The 16,556-nt window shown below is 35.7% G+C and overlaps 1 protein-coding gene across 3 annotated transcripts in view; it reads left to right on the forward strand.

Moving 5' to 3' along the window:
• The window catches only part of LOC124411081 (atrial natriuretic peptide-converting enzyme-like), an 81,584-nt gene that overhangs the window by 48,081 nt on the left and 16,947 nt on the right, over window positions 1-16,556 (forward strand). For all 3 annotated transcript variants that reach the window (XM_046889950.1, XM_046889952.1, XM_046889951.1), the window contains exons 2-3: window positions 9,828-9,888; window positions 12,899-13,016. In XM_046889950.1, coding sequence (XP_046745906.1) covers window positions 9,836-9,888; window positions 12,899-13,016 — 171 coding nt within the window. In that variant the 5' untranslated portion in view covers window positions 9,828-9,835. The remainder of the gene's footprint in view (window positions 1-9,827; window positions 9,889-12,898; window positions 13,017-16,556) is intronic.

Below are 16,556 nucleotides of genomic sequence, written 5' to 3' on the forward strand. Positions count from 1 at the left end.
TCTCAATTATCCGGATCCAGGATAATAAACCCGCAATTTCGAACAATAAAAAAATGTTCTCACTTTTTTCTCTTCTCGTGTTTCAGCTGTTTTTATTACCTATTCAAAAAATGCAATGATGACGATATTTTTGTAGAGATAATCCTGATGTTGTACAGAAATTTGGTGATCTGAAATCTTCTCAATGATCCAACAATAAAAAATTATTTTCACTTTTTTTCCTCTTTTTTTCCTCTTTTTTTCCTCTTTTCCTGTTTCAGCTGCATTTTATTATTCAAAAAATGCAATGATGACGAAATTCTTGCAGTACAAAACCGGTACATCGGCTTGACATAAGTTTTTCGAAAATATGTGAATCTTACTCGACGTCTTCGCATAAAATTGCGAAAAATTTTGATACAATTAAAATGAATAAAAATGTGCAAAAAAATTCTTGGACACTGCGCAAAAAATTCGAACAGCACACAACTTATTTCCGATATCCGTCGCGACTTTGAGGCTTATATTATATTATGCGTAATACGGTATGCCAATGGAACATCCATCATTGTGGCCTTCCACCATAATATCTCACATCTAGAATTCATTTTCCCTTATACCCAACAGAAAACGTCGCTCCTCTATTGATACCACGGGTTAACGTATCGGTCGGGCTTTCGGCCGTTTTATCGCAAGGCACGGATATTAAAGAGCCGACCTTCCAACGAGCCAAAAAAGATTGAATAAAAGGGATTTTGACCGTCATTTTCTCGTTTTATATATATATATATTTTTTTTTCACCCTTCCTTCCTGCTTTTCTCACGTCAAAGTGAATAGGCTGCATGTATTATATCACAGACACCATAAAAATCCCTTAAAATTTTCGAGAACAACCCTTATGTGTGTACTTAAGTTTTTTTACTCTCTACTTGTGTGAACATAAAAAAAAAAAAGAAAACTTTGAAGGATCATTGAGTGATGATTAAATAAAACGAAAAGAAATTGGGAAATAAATTTGGTATTCGATGCAATTTCTCGAATGAGTGGGAAAAAGATGGAAGTTCATGTTTATAATTTTTGCAAATACGTACTGATATAGATTTTGGAATTGATGCAATTTTCTAAATCTCTCGACGACCAATTTTATTCGCGAATACAATAATATCAAATTAAATTCACAATAAATTATCATAATAGAGTTTATTAATGATCGTGTCTTTTTTTTTTTCATTCAAACTAATTGGCACCGAGTTCAGAAAATATCGTAACTTCAATCGATTTCAATCATAGCTTTTGAATTTCTTCGCAATTTTTTCTGAAGAATGTTTACCCAATATTCAGATCTTTACCTAAATCTTGATCGAGAAATTGCTCGCCGCCTTAATTCTTCAAACTTGCGTACTTTGGCAAATGCGTTTTTTGCGTTTAATTAACTTGCAGGCAAATTTCCTTTGCAGAAAAAAAATTAAGCTAAATTAGGGTTGAAAAACGTCCCTTTTTACCATTTTTTTTGCTTCTCTAGTCTCCTCGCCTGCGGTAAAGAAGCGGAAACCGCTGAAAGTTTGGCGGGTTGATCCGGTCGTGTTATTTCAAATAAATCAACATCCAAGTCGAATAAGTCGGCCTGAAAGAGCGCAGAAAAAAGACGACGAACAGCGTAAATAAATAAAAAGAGAATCGAAAGAAACTCAGTCCTCTCTGATTGTGAGGCCAGGACATTTAATAGCTGAGACCAGCGGGAACTGAAAGAGAAAACAGCGCGTCTTGGAGGAATGAGGTCCGAAACTATATTCAGTGCGTCACTCAAGGCTCTGAACCTTTTTTTTTCTTATACTTCTTCAGCCCGCGTGGCTTCGAAATGAGAAAAAAAAATGAAGAATCGAATTTGTCTAACCTTCGTGTCTTTCCTCTCCTTATTTCGAAGTTCTTTTATTTTTATAGTATATCAGTTTTTTCCGTATGAAAGTGTAAAATCGTGCTGATCACCTTTTTAAAAAATTATTTTATTTCCAAGAAACGATCTTAAAAATATCAGATGACTATGAATTAGATGTTTTTATTTTATATGAAACGTTCTGGTTTGAGCAGGAAATTAGACAGCCTTAAACGATTCGTTTTAATTAAAAAAAAAAAAAAAAACCTCTTCGAAATCACTCGAATTTCGTGGAAATAATAATTACTATGTGATTATTCATTGTTTTTAGTAGAATTACAATTTTCACTTTGTAATTATTGATTATTTCGAGTATAATTAGAATTTATTTTTGTAATTATTAATCATCACGAGTATAATTACAATTTTTACTATATATGTAATAATTATTACTAGTACAATTACAATTTTCTTTTGTATTCCTTACTAATTATTTCGATTATGATTACAATATTCCGTTGTAATTATTAATCAATTTCAATGTAACTACAATTTTTCTATATAATCATTAATCACTCTAGTAATTTAATTACGAATATAATTAATTAGTTGCAATGCTGCTCAAAATATTCAACTTCTTTGCACATGATTTCAATGATTTTCACAGGTTGGTTAGTGTTTCAAACAATCAAACGGATATTTCATGTAAATTGAAATAATTTTTTGAAAATTAGGAAAAAACGAAAGAAAAACTAAAATGGAGCAAAAATGATCGAATGATTATTTTACCCGGCAATTTGACAATTGGTGATAGAAAAATATGAGCTTTATTCGGTATGCTATTATTATTATTATTATTATTATTATTATTTTTTTTTTCTATCTCTTCACGAAATCTTTCACACAATCTGCGTGATTTTCTCTTAGTATTTTAGGCCCCATGAAATTTCCAGCCGACTTCACTCAATTTCGGGTAATGCAAAGTGTTTTGACGGCATAGGAAGCGTGTAATAATGCGTCTGCGGTGATGAAGACAAGGGTCTCGTTTCGTTTCCTGCAGCCAACAAACAACCCTGCAGACACTCAATTATTACGATCTGTTTTAATCACGGATGCTAAATTGCGCCCGGAGAGAAATTGGGGCGCCGCCTTACGATCTTCGTTCACCGCCTGTCGTCATCGATCGCAAACCCGAGTGCTAAGGCAACTCGCTTCGACTCTCAACTTGGCATGTGATTGACGCGAGAAACTCGATCATCACTTCAAGACCGCAAGTTATTCCCTCTCGCTCTGGGGGTTGAGGAAAGAAAGAAAAAAAAAACAGAAAAAAACAGAGATAAGACTTACGTGGTGCGTAGTTTTTTTTTTTTTTTTTTCTTCAATCACCTTTCGTGCCATTTTTTCATGCACAGATCGAAATATTAATTCGAACACCTGACGTTACATTGAAAATAGCAAAGTGAGGAGTAAAAAAAAAGGGGTTTTTTTTTTTCAAGAAATTTTTTTAATAAGTTTTAATTGTAAAAATATCGAAAGGCTTTGTTAGGCTTAATGAATATACTCTCGAATTACACTAGGGACATTTTCTTTATTGACTTTGATCACTTTTTGTACACGAAAATCGTAGTTGAAAATCAGTCTGAAAAAAAGGTTGGTCTACGGTGTTGATGATTTCTTGGAGATGGTTAACCTGTAATCAAAAAATCGAACGGTTTTTGATTCAGCATGGTAATGGCCTTGGAATGAATCATACGATTTTTGACATTTGCAAAATTAACAAAACTGCGGCCATTTTCTGAAAAAAAAAAAAAAGAAAAAGACCGGTTTTTTTTTTTACCGATTTTGAAAAAAAATATAATTAACATCAGAATTTTAAGTAGTTCCAATTATTACGCAATAGTTTTCACAAGTCTTGTGCACTACAATTGTCATAAATTTTTATGAACTATTTTAAAAGGTTTTAAACTTGCTATAATATACAAATATGTTGGTGGGTTCAAAAGTGCGAATACTTTTATACGCAAATTCCAAAATCCGAACGAATTTTGTTGTCGAGCTTTAAACGACAACCGATAATATGTGAAAAATACTCTCATTATTTTCAAACAAGGTTATAATTATCCAGATGGTTTTCAGTAAAATTATTATAATTTTAACTATCATTATCATTATACCGTCATGCTTTATTATTCAAATGTACACTTTTTGTGCAGTATTTTCCTCGTTTGTCTCGTTATCCTGGTATTATTTCTTTTGATTCATTTATTTGTTTATCCGTCCTTACAATAGCGTATTATTCCAGGTGACTGCGTTTTACTCATTGTAAGAATCCTTACATAATAACGTCTCAGACGAGTCAATGCAGTCTCGTGTATCGCATTATGTAACGCAATTATTTCCTCTTTTTATTCAAAATGTTCATTACATACATGCTTATATGTATATACATATATACGCGTATACAGAAGTTATACGACATTGTTCGAGGTAAAGAGAGAAAAACAAGAGAAAAGAAACGAAAATAACAATGGTAGGAACAGGAATAAAAAAAAATAACGGGGGAAAAATCGAGGTAAGAAATGCCAGAGAGGGAAAGAAAATGTAAGAGAAAAAGGAAGCTGAACAAAAAGTATCGCTTTTATGGATTCGTTACCTGAAAACTTTGAAATCAGAGCACAGCTGTGATGTGAAATATCTATATATGTATATATATATATGTGTGTATTTTATATATGTGTATATATATATACATGTTTGTGCATTTGTGTGTGTTTATATCAGATAAAGTGAAACACGTGACGATCAGTATTTTATACACGTAACTTATTGTGTGATGTGCAGAATTACGGGTGTGTATTAATATAATTGTAAAAAACAAACGATTTTCCATTTAAAATAAAAAAAAAAAAAAAAACTTTTCCTCTTATCGGCATTTCTGGTCTTTCTTGTATAATATTTTCAACAAAACACGGTAAAGTAGACATTCTGTTAATTTAGATAAAAACGCTAACTTCACTCGTCTTAATTTTTTAATCTTGAAACCGCTGACTTCAGGCTATCGAGAACTTTTTATTAGGTAGAGAGATTTAAATTCATTGAATAATCTGTAATATTTCGCTCGTTAAATTTTTCTTTTCAATGAATTGACTTTTCTCTGAATGAAAAAGTATTTTTCCCGATATAATTGACCACGATAACTGCTAAATTTTTTGTAATTTTATCTTGCGTCTATCTAATAAGCGTTTAACAGACAAATTGAAACTGCACTGATGCGTATAACAGTATTAGCAACTAGCAGTAAGTATACATCCGTAATAATCGTATAACGTTAGGAGCGATGATGATAATGGAGTGAATGCGTGGCGATAAAAGTCGCTTCTATCGACCGGGCGTAATAACAAGCAACACGAGATTGATAAACAGTAACAGGACACCGTTTGGGTTCTCATGCTCTATATTTGACGCGATGTAGCAGTCCTACCTTTACCGACCGAGCGCACTCATCTGTTTTCTTCCTATATTAAATGAACAAACGAACGGAATGGGTTGAAATTTCGATGGTGCATAGCTCTTTTGTAGCGGAATCCAGGGAGGTTACTCATATTCCGAAAATCGCCAAAAAATGTGTGGTTTCTTGACACGTGTCACTATTCACACATTTCCCGCATTTGAGGGGCAAATGAGTGCATATTTTAGGGACTTTCCACCAGAGCGAAAAGAATGAGGAGTAAAACGAGACATCGTGAGACTGTTTTCATGCAATATTGAGGCCTCTAGATGAAAACTAGTGATTTGGGGTATGAGCAACCTTCCTCGATTCTGCTAAAAAAAAAGCTGTGCACCGTCAAAATTTCAACCCATTCCGTTTGTTTGTTTATTTCTTAGAGAAAGAAAGCGATGAGTTCGCTCGGTCGGTAAGGGTAAGACTGCTACATCGCGTTAAACCAGTTATCAAGCCTCACGTGACTCCACACTCTACAGCTAGCACTACTCTACAGTTTGGATTTGACTATGCGTGTAATTAATTAAACTTCTTCTAAGAAAATAGTGTCATTCAATTTTTTCTGAACATTACACTACAGCTAGGTACGAAAACTACCCAAGCTTCAAATACCTTGATGACTTTTTTATGGGTCTGAGAGTGAAAAAATATTAAAATTGCATTATTGTAAATTCTGTTACTGAAAAGCATTACCTCTTCGAGACAAAACACTTCATTATTCTTGAGAAAAGCTAATCACTAAGTCTGCTTTTGACGATAGACAAATGTTGGCGCAGTACCCGAAGTCAAGATAGTGAAAACTTCACCAGGATCAAGTTTCTTGGAAATTGCATGTGATATGATGAAGTCGTTCGCAATCTGGATTCGATTATCCCGATATTCTGACGTCGGATTAAGCGGTTGAAGAGGTGCGAGTCTCTCACTGTCTGGAAAAGTTAATTAGGTACGAATCCGACGACTTTTCAGTGTTGAGATCATCAGAGGATTAGCCGTAAGATTTTATCCAGAGGTGAAATCTCAGTGCACGTTTCACAGAGTTCTGCTGCAGTAGCCAGTTTTCTTCATTACAGGAAGACGTCGATTTGCGAACATTCGACATCTCGTCAGCGACGTAGAAAATGATTCATCGAACCTTCTCCCAATTTTCGTAACCGGGTTTTCCAATTTTCTCGAAGGAATGTAGACAGGGATTGAGCTGCAAATTATGTAATTAAAGTTTGATTTATACAGATCCTTGATTATCATGGATTAGTTCCAACTTCCCTTTAGCAGCTGGCGCAAATCCCTAATTGATAAGAGATGACTGATGCATCCCTCGCAAAAAGGACTTCTAACGAAGTGATCCGTCGAAGTCGAATCTTGTCACGAATGTGTGGGAATTCTCGGTGTCGAAGGTCGATAGAAATGAGTCAAATGTTTTGACGTTTCGGCCCTGAGATGGGTCCTCCTCAGAAAACTAAGAATTTATTAACAATGTTAACCAAAAAAGTTTAGCGAAGAAATATAAAGAGAAAATCATGAAGACTTCCGTTAAATTACAAAAATAGAATAGAAGAATACAAAAAACTTGGCGCCGGTATCCAAAAAAGACCAAAAAAACTAGGTCGTTGTCCGTGACGGGTAGCCGATTCGTCGCCTATATCTGACGAACGGCAAAGGTTAGGTTGTTTTCCAACACATCGTAGTCCAATTAATCTGTCATTCCGAAAAACAATCATCGAGCTTACCATGTCATAAAGCCGATTCACAGGCCTAGTCCGGTTCTTTCAAAAACGTATTTATCGTAGTGATGTGAAGTTAAATGCAAACAAAAGAATCCACTAAATTCAATTTAACTCTAGGACCCTACACATGGGTACGCCTAACTCCAAATAATTCTTACGGCCTTCTAAATTCATTTTTCTTACTTTGTCAATCAAATTTCTTACAGTGAAATATTCATGTTAGTTTTGTCTCGTATATACTATTCTATACTATTATGTACTATTCTATGCACCGACCGTAGTAGCTCAGGTGTTAGGACTCGAGTCTACGGAACGGGAGGACTCGGGTTCAAGACCCAGGCCTGACAATAAGGCTCTGAACGGCAACTTGCAAAAAATGTGAGACGGGTCACGTCGTTCAGGCGTCGAGTTGCTGGTCGGTGGCTTGGACTCGGGACCTGCTACAATCAGACACGGATTTCGGCAGTTTCCCTTGTCCCTCGTGCGAATGCGAGTGTTTCTATCTGCGACTGCGCTAACCTTGCTTACTCTCAATTTTCAAATATTGTGATTGAAAATAAAGAAATTATTATTATTCTTATTATTAATATTCAGTCTTGCAGATTTCTGATGAAAACAAAACCCTTCTACGATAAAGTTCGTTAGCAGCGTTGATTTGAAGTTCTGGGTTCGCGTAACCTCTGTTACAGGTTATTTGTTTCGTACAGATGGTGTAGGGTCTCAGGGTTAAAGCGTGTCTAAGCTCGAAAGGACGGGAGGAATGAGAGACAGATCGAACCAACAACCATCGATTACGATGTGTTAGAAAACCCACCGAGAGCTAAATTTAGGGACAAACATGGAGTCAAACTTGTCGCGAACCCTGTAGTCTAGTGGTTGGAATCCTCGTAACGATCGGCTGAGCTTTATTAGCTAATCGCAAGTTCCTGGCGCAGCATTTTGAGAGCCAAAGACGAGATTCCCCTGCGACCCAAGAATTGATCGAGAAATCATTCGCCAAAGAAGGTTAGGTCTTGCGTCGACTGGCATAAAGTTGCTGGTTCCAGTGTCGTAGAATCGCATGAGTTCGATACAGATTTCTCTGATTTTCGAATTTCCAACTGTGAACGATGAGAGGAGAACATTCTTGGGAGTCTGGTCTCTGATTGGTCTCGTAAAGTCTTTCAGTGGGATATCGATTCGGAAAGTTATTAACAATTTTCGACTCATACTGCGGTAGGTTGGATTCTAAGCGCCGGCAATTTGCGTCCCACATAACACGCCAAATCAATACCGGGTCCGAGAAACTCTCGTCGCTATTCATCTTGGCGCGAAGTTTCATTCGGTGCGACAGATTTCAGGAGTTTCGAGGTAAATTGGGAAAATTGCAGCCTCATGCTGATTGGTAATTTGCATAGCTGCTGGTGGTTGGAATGTAGAAGAATAGCAGGATTGAGGGGACGATAATCCGAATTTAAGAGTTGCATAATTTTTCAAAATCGTATTTCAACAATAGTTCACGGCATGAAATTTTCGACAATTTTGAGGTTAAAGCTACATCAGCATTGTGTTTTCCCCCCAAGAGAGAGAGGGTTTAAATCGTTTCACACAAAGTTGTAAAAATTAAAATAAAAAGGTAGGGAGTATGGAGAAAATTGAATTCACCAAACCTTGCAAAAGTCAAGATTGAGGTTTTTCAATCAAATGCGTTTCAGCGAATTTTGGAAAATTGAGAACTTTGAAATGAACACCCACAGTAATATGATGCAGAGACTAGTAATTTATTATCAAATACATCAAATATAGAATCGTCTGATTACTTGGAAGGAGTACAACGTAGAGTTCTGGAAGATCATAACATAGAAACATCAACAGCAAAATAAAAGGAACTACAAAAAAGAGTCGACATATAGATAAAATTATAACTTTCGTAACGGGTTCAACAACGATTTACTATTTGCTACATTTCGACTGTTCTATACGTATTATCTTTACTGAGCATTCTCGACCCCTTTTTTTCATCATTTCTTGCGTTTTTACACTCTTGAGTCCGTATTTGAAGCCTGATATTTTTTCAAGTGTCTCCATTTCGCTCAACCGGAATTCTCAGTTTTGGAATTCTGATTTCAGAGTTGTCAGAGCTTTGACCAGATAATTAGACTTTCTTCAAGTACCAAACAGACACCGTCAACATCATCAACCCTCTTTGATTCTACCCTTCTACTTTTCTATTTCCACGTGTTAATTAGATCGAAAATGGAAATCTGCGTGGTACAGCTAAAAGTACACGCAAAACTGGGGGTTCATAATGGCATTGTATATTCAGATTACGCAGAAAGCACTCGAAACACAATGATGTGAAATACCGGAATGAAAATTGGCCGCGGAAAACTGGAAAAGATGTGGGTGTAATATAACCTGAAGTGAAAACGACCGCCGAGATAAAAACTGCTAGCGTCAGACCATCTTTTTTTCTTTTCTCTTTAAACTTCTCGTTTTCACTTTCGTTCCCTTTTTACAAATTTTACTCCTTCGTGCAGGATAATTTTCCTTTTGTCAGCAAAATTATTCTCATGCGAATTATAGTACACGTTTTTTTGCTCCATTTTGTCCTGTCAAATTTTCCTTTTCTCCGTTTTCGTACCGCTTTACTAAAAGATAAGAGAGCGTGGAACCCACTTATTTACGGTTCATTTTTCTCGCTTTTTGCTAGACAATTATTTAACTCGAATCTCTTCATTTTTAAAACGTCTTCTCTCTTTGTTGCAGGGTTCAAAATGTCCGGAATGGCACCCCCCGGCGGTGACACCAGCCCCACTCGTCAGCCAAGGTAAGAAAACATGATCAGATGGTCATCATTTTAACATTATAACTAAGGGGATTGAACTTCTATCTTGCATTTTAAAGTGTCTAGGGTTGTCAGTGAGATTTAATATAATTGATTCCCCATTGTAATGTGCTTTCTGGATCAGGTTTTGTGTTCTATCATGAATTGGTTAGTTGTTATCTTGTTATTTATTGCGTTCACCGTACTTGGGCACTTGATAAGAATTTTCCATTCTTGAATCAAGTACGTTTCGTTGTTCTTAGGATTGGTGGTCATATTGAGTATCCACGTGGTTTTCTTTCCCTAATTTGGGGTTATTCAATTTCGAATCACCAAGGTACCTGTTTATTCTTTTGCCGAAGGTAAGGGTAGACGGGATGCTTCCGATGTTTTCGCCTTGAGTATTAAAGCTAGTGTGTTGTCAAGTGCTGGGTCTTCATTGGACAACATTCACTATTTTCATCGATTTCACAAAGTATTACTTCAAGATTGAGGTCAACAATAAAATAGTATCGCCAACCCACAGTTCAGCGACCTGTTGCTATGGCAATTATGTCATAACGATTGTTATTACTTATGGAGCTCCCTGTCAGGGAAACCGTCGGGGGGGGCCATACATGCACACCGAGGGATAAGCCAGGCGTCGGGTGGCATGGTCTCGGTATCTTCCTGTGGAAGAGATGGTCGGAGGACCGTACACGCACCCAAAAGGTCGAGCCAAGCGTCGGGCATCTTAGTTCGACGCCTTCACGAGCGGAGCGCTGCGGCGCCAAATTCGCGCCTGAGGTCAGCCGGCTGCGAACGCCCGCACTGCGCATGCGCTGCGGCGAGTGAGCACACGGCACGAGGCGAGCAGCGCTCAGTCGGCAACTAAGCTCGAACAGGGCAAGAGCCACAACCGCTTCTCCTCCATACGTCACACGTAGAATTATCATTTTTATTACCACCACTATTATAGATAACACCACTATATCCACTATTACTACTATCACCAGTATCACCACTTTTCTACCATGACTACTATAAGTACTATAAACACTATAACCAACGTAACCACTACAGCCGATATTCCCTCAACTGGCACTATCATTACTAATATTACAACTATTTTACTTTTATCATCATCATCATTATTATCACCAATTCACTATTATCGCTAGCATTACTATTCCATTATTATCACTATTGTCTCTATTGCAACTATTATCTCTGTTACTAGTATTTAACTATTGTGATTATTACCACTATTATGACAACTACTAATCAGACTTCCATTAAAAATTTTCCACTTAAAATTCACATATCATTCCGGTAACACACAGCCTGAAAATTCCGGATCAATGTGGAATTTCGCTTTTCTCGTCCTTGGGAATTCGCCTTAAAATTAGTTGCAAGCCGTCGATTATAACAAACCTCACAGACTATATACCTATATACCGTCACGAATGAATTCTAGCAGATGATAATTCGGCGATAATGAACGAGCTAACTCGTTCCCAATGCGCTATAATCGCATTAATTTTCATAAACTGGGAGAAATTCCTCGTGGCTTATTGTTGGGCACGCAACATCCAGTCTGACGGCAGCTGAGCAGTCGGGTCGATTTCTGTCCTCCACGTTCTATCGAATTCCTCCCCTTTTCACCGGAATTCGGAGTTTACATACAACATTCTTACCAAAATAATTTTAATTTTGAAAATTCATAACACAGGTCGACAAAAAAACTTTTTTGTCTGGATTTCTATTTTAATGCGAAAATTTTGTGGATAAGCATCGAAAAACACCAGAATATCCGTTCTTAACCTCTAAAGTTTACTTTTGTCTGTTTTACATCGATAAGTAAGTTTTGAAGATTTTAATTGATTTTACTAGCAGTAGGTGGTAATACTTTGATCAAAATAGTGAGTGTTTGCTTGTCTATCTACTGAGTTAGAAAATGGCGTCACGATGGTGTAAACAAAATGTTGATTCATTCTGTTTTATTTTCGGTGAATCTATTAAAGTAAGAAGCAAAAAATTTTCTCTACCAACAAATTCAAAGCATTTTGAAGCTTATTAAGCCTACTTTAACCTGCGAAAACGGAATCAAGTTAAAAAATGGATGCCTCACTTTGCCTGTGTTAATTTAAAATTACATCTAAAATTAATATCTAAAAAAGTTTCGAAAATATTTATATTTTTCTTACTTGAATACTCAACAACTGTTTTTATTATACGGAAAAATCATCAGAATTAACCCTAATTGATCTCAATTCTCATTCGAGAATCTGATGGTAGATTACATTTGGGGTTTAATACGAAAAAATTGATACAAACTAAAGAAAGTCACTAAAAATATTAATTTTAACTTGATTTTTTATTATTTCACATTTGTATGCTATTACTATTCATTGTTCTTGAATTAAAAGGACTCCGATTTCCGGCAAAAATTTTTCTGATTGTAATTTAAAACAAAATTATGAAAAATTCAGTCATTTTTCTTAAAATTGGAAAAATTGATCTAATTTCTACAAAAGCAGACTTTGATAAAGAAAAAATTATTTTTTTCTCTATTAGTAATGTAGAAGAAACCAAAATTCGGCATTCATAAGTCAGACCCAAAAATTGTGTCGACCGGTGTAATGGATTGAATAGTTTTTAACACCTTATGCCTTATTATCACACGAAATTCTCGAATCATTCATCGTCAATTATTCACCTAAACGCGAAACCTTCGAAATCCCTTGAATGAATTAAATTTTAAGGGTGAAAAATGTCGATGCGCTCAAAATGAAAAAGACTAGAGGTAAGAGAAGAAAGCAACTAAAGTAGATTCCAACCAAATAACAGTATGAAAGTACAAGATATTTTATACACATGCACACACAGAAATATATAAATATTATATAATAATACTAATAATTAAGGTCTTTGTGATTTGTTTTTGGTTTTTGGGGTTTTTATTTTTTTAATCTGCTTCGAAATTCTTCGACCAGCGAAATACGTTGCATTTATTTTTTCGTCTATTTTTCAGGCAGAGCAGGACACACAGCGTCGGCTTTCCGACGCGTACGTCGCTTTTACCGGAACCACCGCCGACCGGAAACGTTGGAGCACCGCCGATACCGCGTCGCCATTCCGCAACCCCTGCGGTAAGTGATGAAAATTTATACGTTCAGTTAAGAGCGAATATCAGCCGTCTGTATAACAATTCGCAGCACAAACAGACGTGACGGAACAAAAAAGTAACAAATGTAATGAAAAAAGACGTGCATTACAATTGTTTAAAAAAATACTGCTTAAAAGTGACTCGAAAAAGAGTTTGATGTACAATTTAGGGTAGTTCTCATTTGGGGGTCAAAAAAATTTTCATTTGGACGCCTCCAAATTTGCTCCAAATCATAAAAAAAAAACCTGGAACACTTGCTTCCAAACTCCGAAAGGCTTGAATATAAAATACACGTAGTTTTTATAAACAGTTATTGTGTTTTTTATGACTTTGGCATAAATTAAGGGGCGGATTTGGAGCTTGGAAGAGTTATTGCTTATAATGATAAGAACAAATCCTGAAAATATTAAAATTTTATAATTATTGTTCGCTTATATATAAAAATAAATGAATTATAAAATTATGACAAAATTTTTATCTTTTCACGGTTTGTTCACATCATTATAAGCAACAATTTTACCAAATTTCAAATCGGTCCCTTAATTTATATCAAAGTCTAAAAAAATTATATGACTGGTTATAAAAACTACATATATTTTACATTCAAAATTTTCGGAGCTTGAAGGCATGTGTTCCAGTTGACGTGGAGGCTTAAAAATATGCACAAATTTTTCAACAATAATTTATCACAGAGCTGAGGGGCGTCCCAATGAAAATTTTTCCGACTTTTAAACGAGGACCACCCTAACGTGCATAGTATCGCTAAGTCGATGAAATTTTCGAAAAAATTCAGTCAAGTGGAATGAGTGATAAAAAAGTCACCGTAGTGATTTTTTGAAAAATTCCGGATGCTTGTTTCAGTGTTATGATACTTTTGAAATATGTGCTCCGTCGTTTCTGTTACAAATAAAAATTAGGCTTATTAAACTATGACGTAACGAATTTTGAAATTTGTTTACTTAAACCCAAGTTTTTTTTTTGTTTTTGTTTTTCAGTTTATTGTCTTTTAACAATTTTAATATTCATACTGACGAGGAAAAGTTTTCTTTCGGAACTTTGATACACTTTCTTTTTTCTTTCTTTCGCTCATTTCTGATTTTCTTGCTTTCGGGAATCATTTGCAAAAATGTCTCTGAAGTAACTTCAGCAACGCATCGCGAAACTCCGTTTCCACTTTCCCTGTGCAGTTTGTTTGTTTCTCCGTTTGCTTGTTTATTGGTTTGTTTGCTGTCAGACTCCTTGTTCATTAATTTACCGTAGAAGCCGCAACAGACGGATATTCTTGGTGAGATCGGTTGATGAGAGACGGACTTGTGTGGTTCTTGGTCGCGTTTCGAGTCTCGTTAGCTTCAATGCGAGGCTTTTAGTGGTTGCCAATTTCCGTATTGGCCGCGACAAAGAAGCCGGCAATAATCTTATGGAAATTGGGTTTCAGTGAAATCATCTGGGTATTTATTTTTACAAGATTATTTGCAGGCTCTTTTCTAGTTCTCTTTTGAAGACTAATTTGGTCAGTCTTCAACATGAACCGTCATCTTGGAATCGTTGAAACATAATGAAAATTATCGTACAAGTTTTTTTTTTTTTTTTTAATAGTAAGCTAAGTATAAAAACAAAAGAGTGATAAAATAAAACATAAAAAATCAATCAGAGACCCAAAAATTTTCGGTTAAGATGAAAAAAAAAAAGAAATTTTAGGGATTTTCTCTTACAATTAGATGCTTCGGAGAAAGTAGTTCGTCTCGATTCAATTTTAAGGTTTCTAAATGTTTTATCAAAACGTCCCATCCAGTAGCTACTACGATTCGGATTATTAATTATTTTGTGATTTGAGTTCAACTGTTGTCACGAGGCGGAAGTTAAATCTTATGCACTCATCTCAGCATCCGCAGAACTTTATACGAAAGCTTCAATTCCGATTCGATTATAAAAAATTTTTAAACGTAACAATCAAAAAGTTGCATTTGGTATTTTTTTACTTTCCTTTTTTTACGACAAGAAATCTACACACACTCGAATAATTTTGTATCAGGATAACATAAGATAACATGTTTCATCACAATGCAACAACGAGATTATTATGCTTTACGTTCAGAAGCGGCAGGAATTGAGAAATTCGTCTCGTTTCAAAAATTTCTGTAGTTTGAATCGAAATTTTGTATACATTAGTAAATTTTCGTGAGAAGGAATTTCACGCATAGAAAGCGAATTATTGGGTAGTTTTAGTCAATCTGTTGTCATAATGCAAAAATAAAACTTACGAATGCACTAATGTGAAAAAAAAAATTTCCAAAAAAATGTAAATTTTGTTTCGTTTGAAAAGCTTTTCGAGACTTTTCTTTCAAGCTTCTTTGTATACACAATAAAATATCAACTCAATTCAAGTCCAGATGCTGTAAGAATTCGTAACTTTAGGGAAAGTTACGTTTTCGTAATTTAGGGCACACAATTGAAGCTTGGTTAATTCGATTGGCCGCGCGAAAATTTTCTGCTTTCTTCGAAGGGCTGAAATTCGGGTTTCCAAAAAAACCGAGGCTTTATTCAGCCCGGTATTTCGGGAGTGATCGAGCTGCTCGTCAAGCTCTACACGGAAGTAAAACCCTTCTGATCGTGACCAGAACGGACTAACACCGAGTAAAATTGTGTCAACCGTGAGGCGGAACACGACCGCCATTCCAAGAACAAGAGCGATTTTAAATAATTTTGCTGACAAGTAAATTCTCACCCTTCGGTCTCCAGAGGGTGGAATGGGGGCGGAAAAGACGGAAGGATAACTTGAAACTTAGTCGAGTTAAGTGCTTTGCCCAAAAGTTTTCGTCAACGGGAAGCTTCAGCAAGTTTCTACGTACTTAACGGGGCTGCTTTGCCAAGAATCGACCCTTTTCGTCAATCTTATTACTAGATGGTCACACGTCGAGTATTTCTTGATCGGCTGCAGGTCCTCGGAAAGCCAGTATCTGAACAAACAAGTCTTGACATTAAACTAGATGAGATTCTTCGTACCATAAAGTAGCATGTTTTTGTTATTTGAAAAAAATGAAAATTTCCCGAGCAAAAAACGAGCGTTTTTTTTATGCAAAATTGGAATTTTCTTTCAAACCGCTAGCATTCTGTTAATTTTTATTATTTTAAGAAGATCCTAGTTCATAGTACGGAGAATCTCGTCTGGTTTAATGTCAAAAAATTTTTTTCAGATACTAGCATTCCAAGAACCTCTACAACTGCAGTCGATTTACAATTTCATTTTTTGAGAACTTCACGGCGTCGCGCTTAACTCGGATTAGACTCGATATTTTTTCATGAAAATTTTTGTATTAACTTGTGAAAAGTATCTGTATATATCCTAAAGATTTGAAAATATTATTTCACTTGGTTTTTCTTTTTCGAGTTCTGAAAAATCAGCTCCATTTCACACCCGAGAAACTGAATTAGCTCCGTAAGTCACCTGAAATTCGCCTTGAAGTCGGTGAATCGGATTTGCGCAAATTTGATTTTACTTCTATTTCTACTTCGTTTCTTATTT

This window comes from Diprion similis, chromosome 10, assembly GCF_021155765.1.
Source record: "Diprion similis isolate iyDipSimi1 chromosome 10, iyDipSimi1.1, whole genome shotgun sequence".
In the NCBI taxonomy this organism is placed as follows: Eukaryota; Metazoa; Arthropoda; class Insecta; order Hymenoptera; family Diprionidae; genus Diprion; species Diprion similis.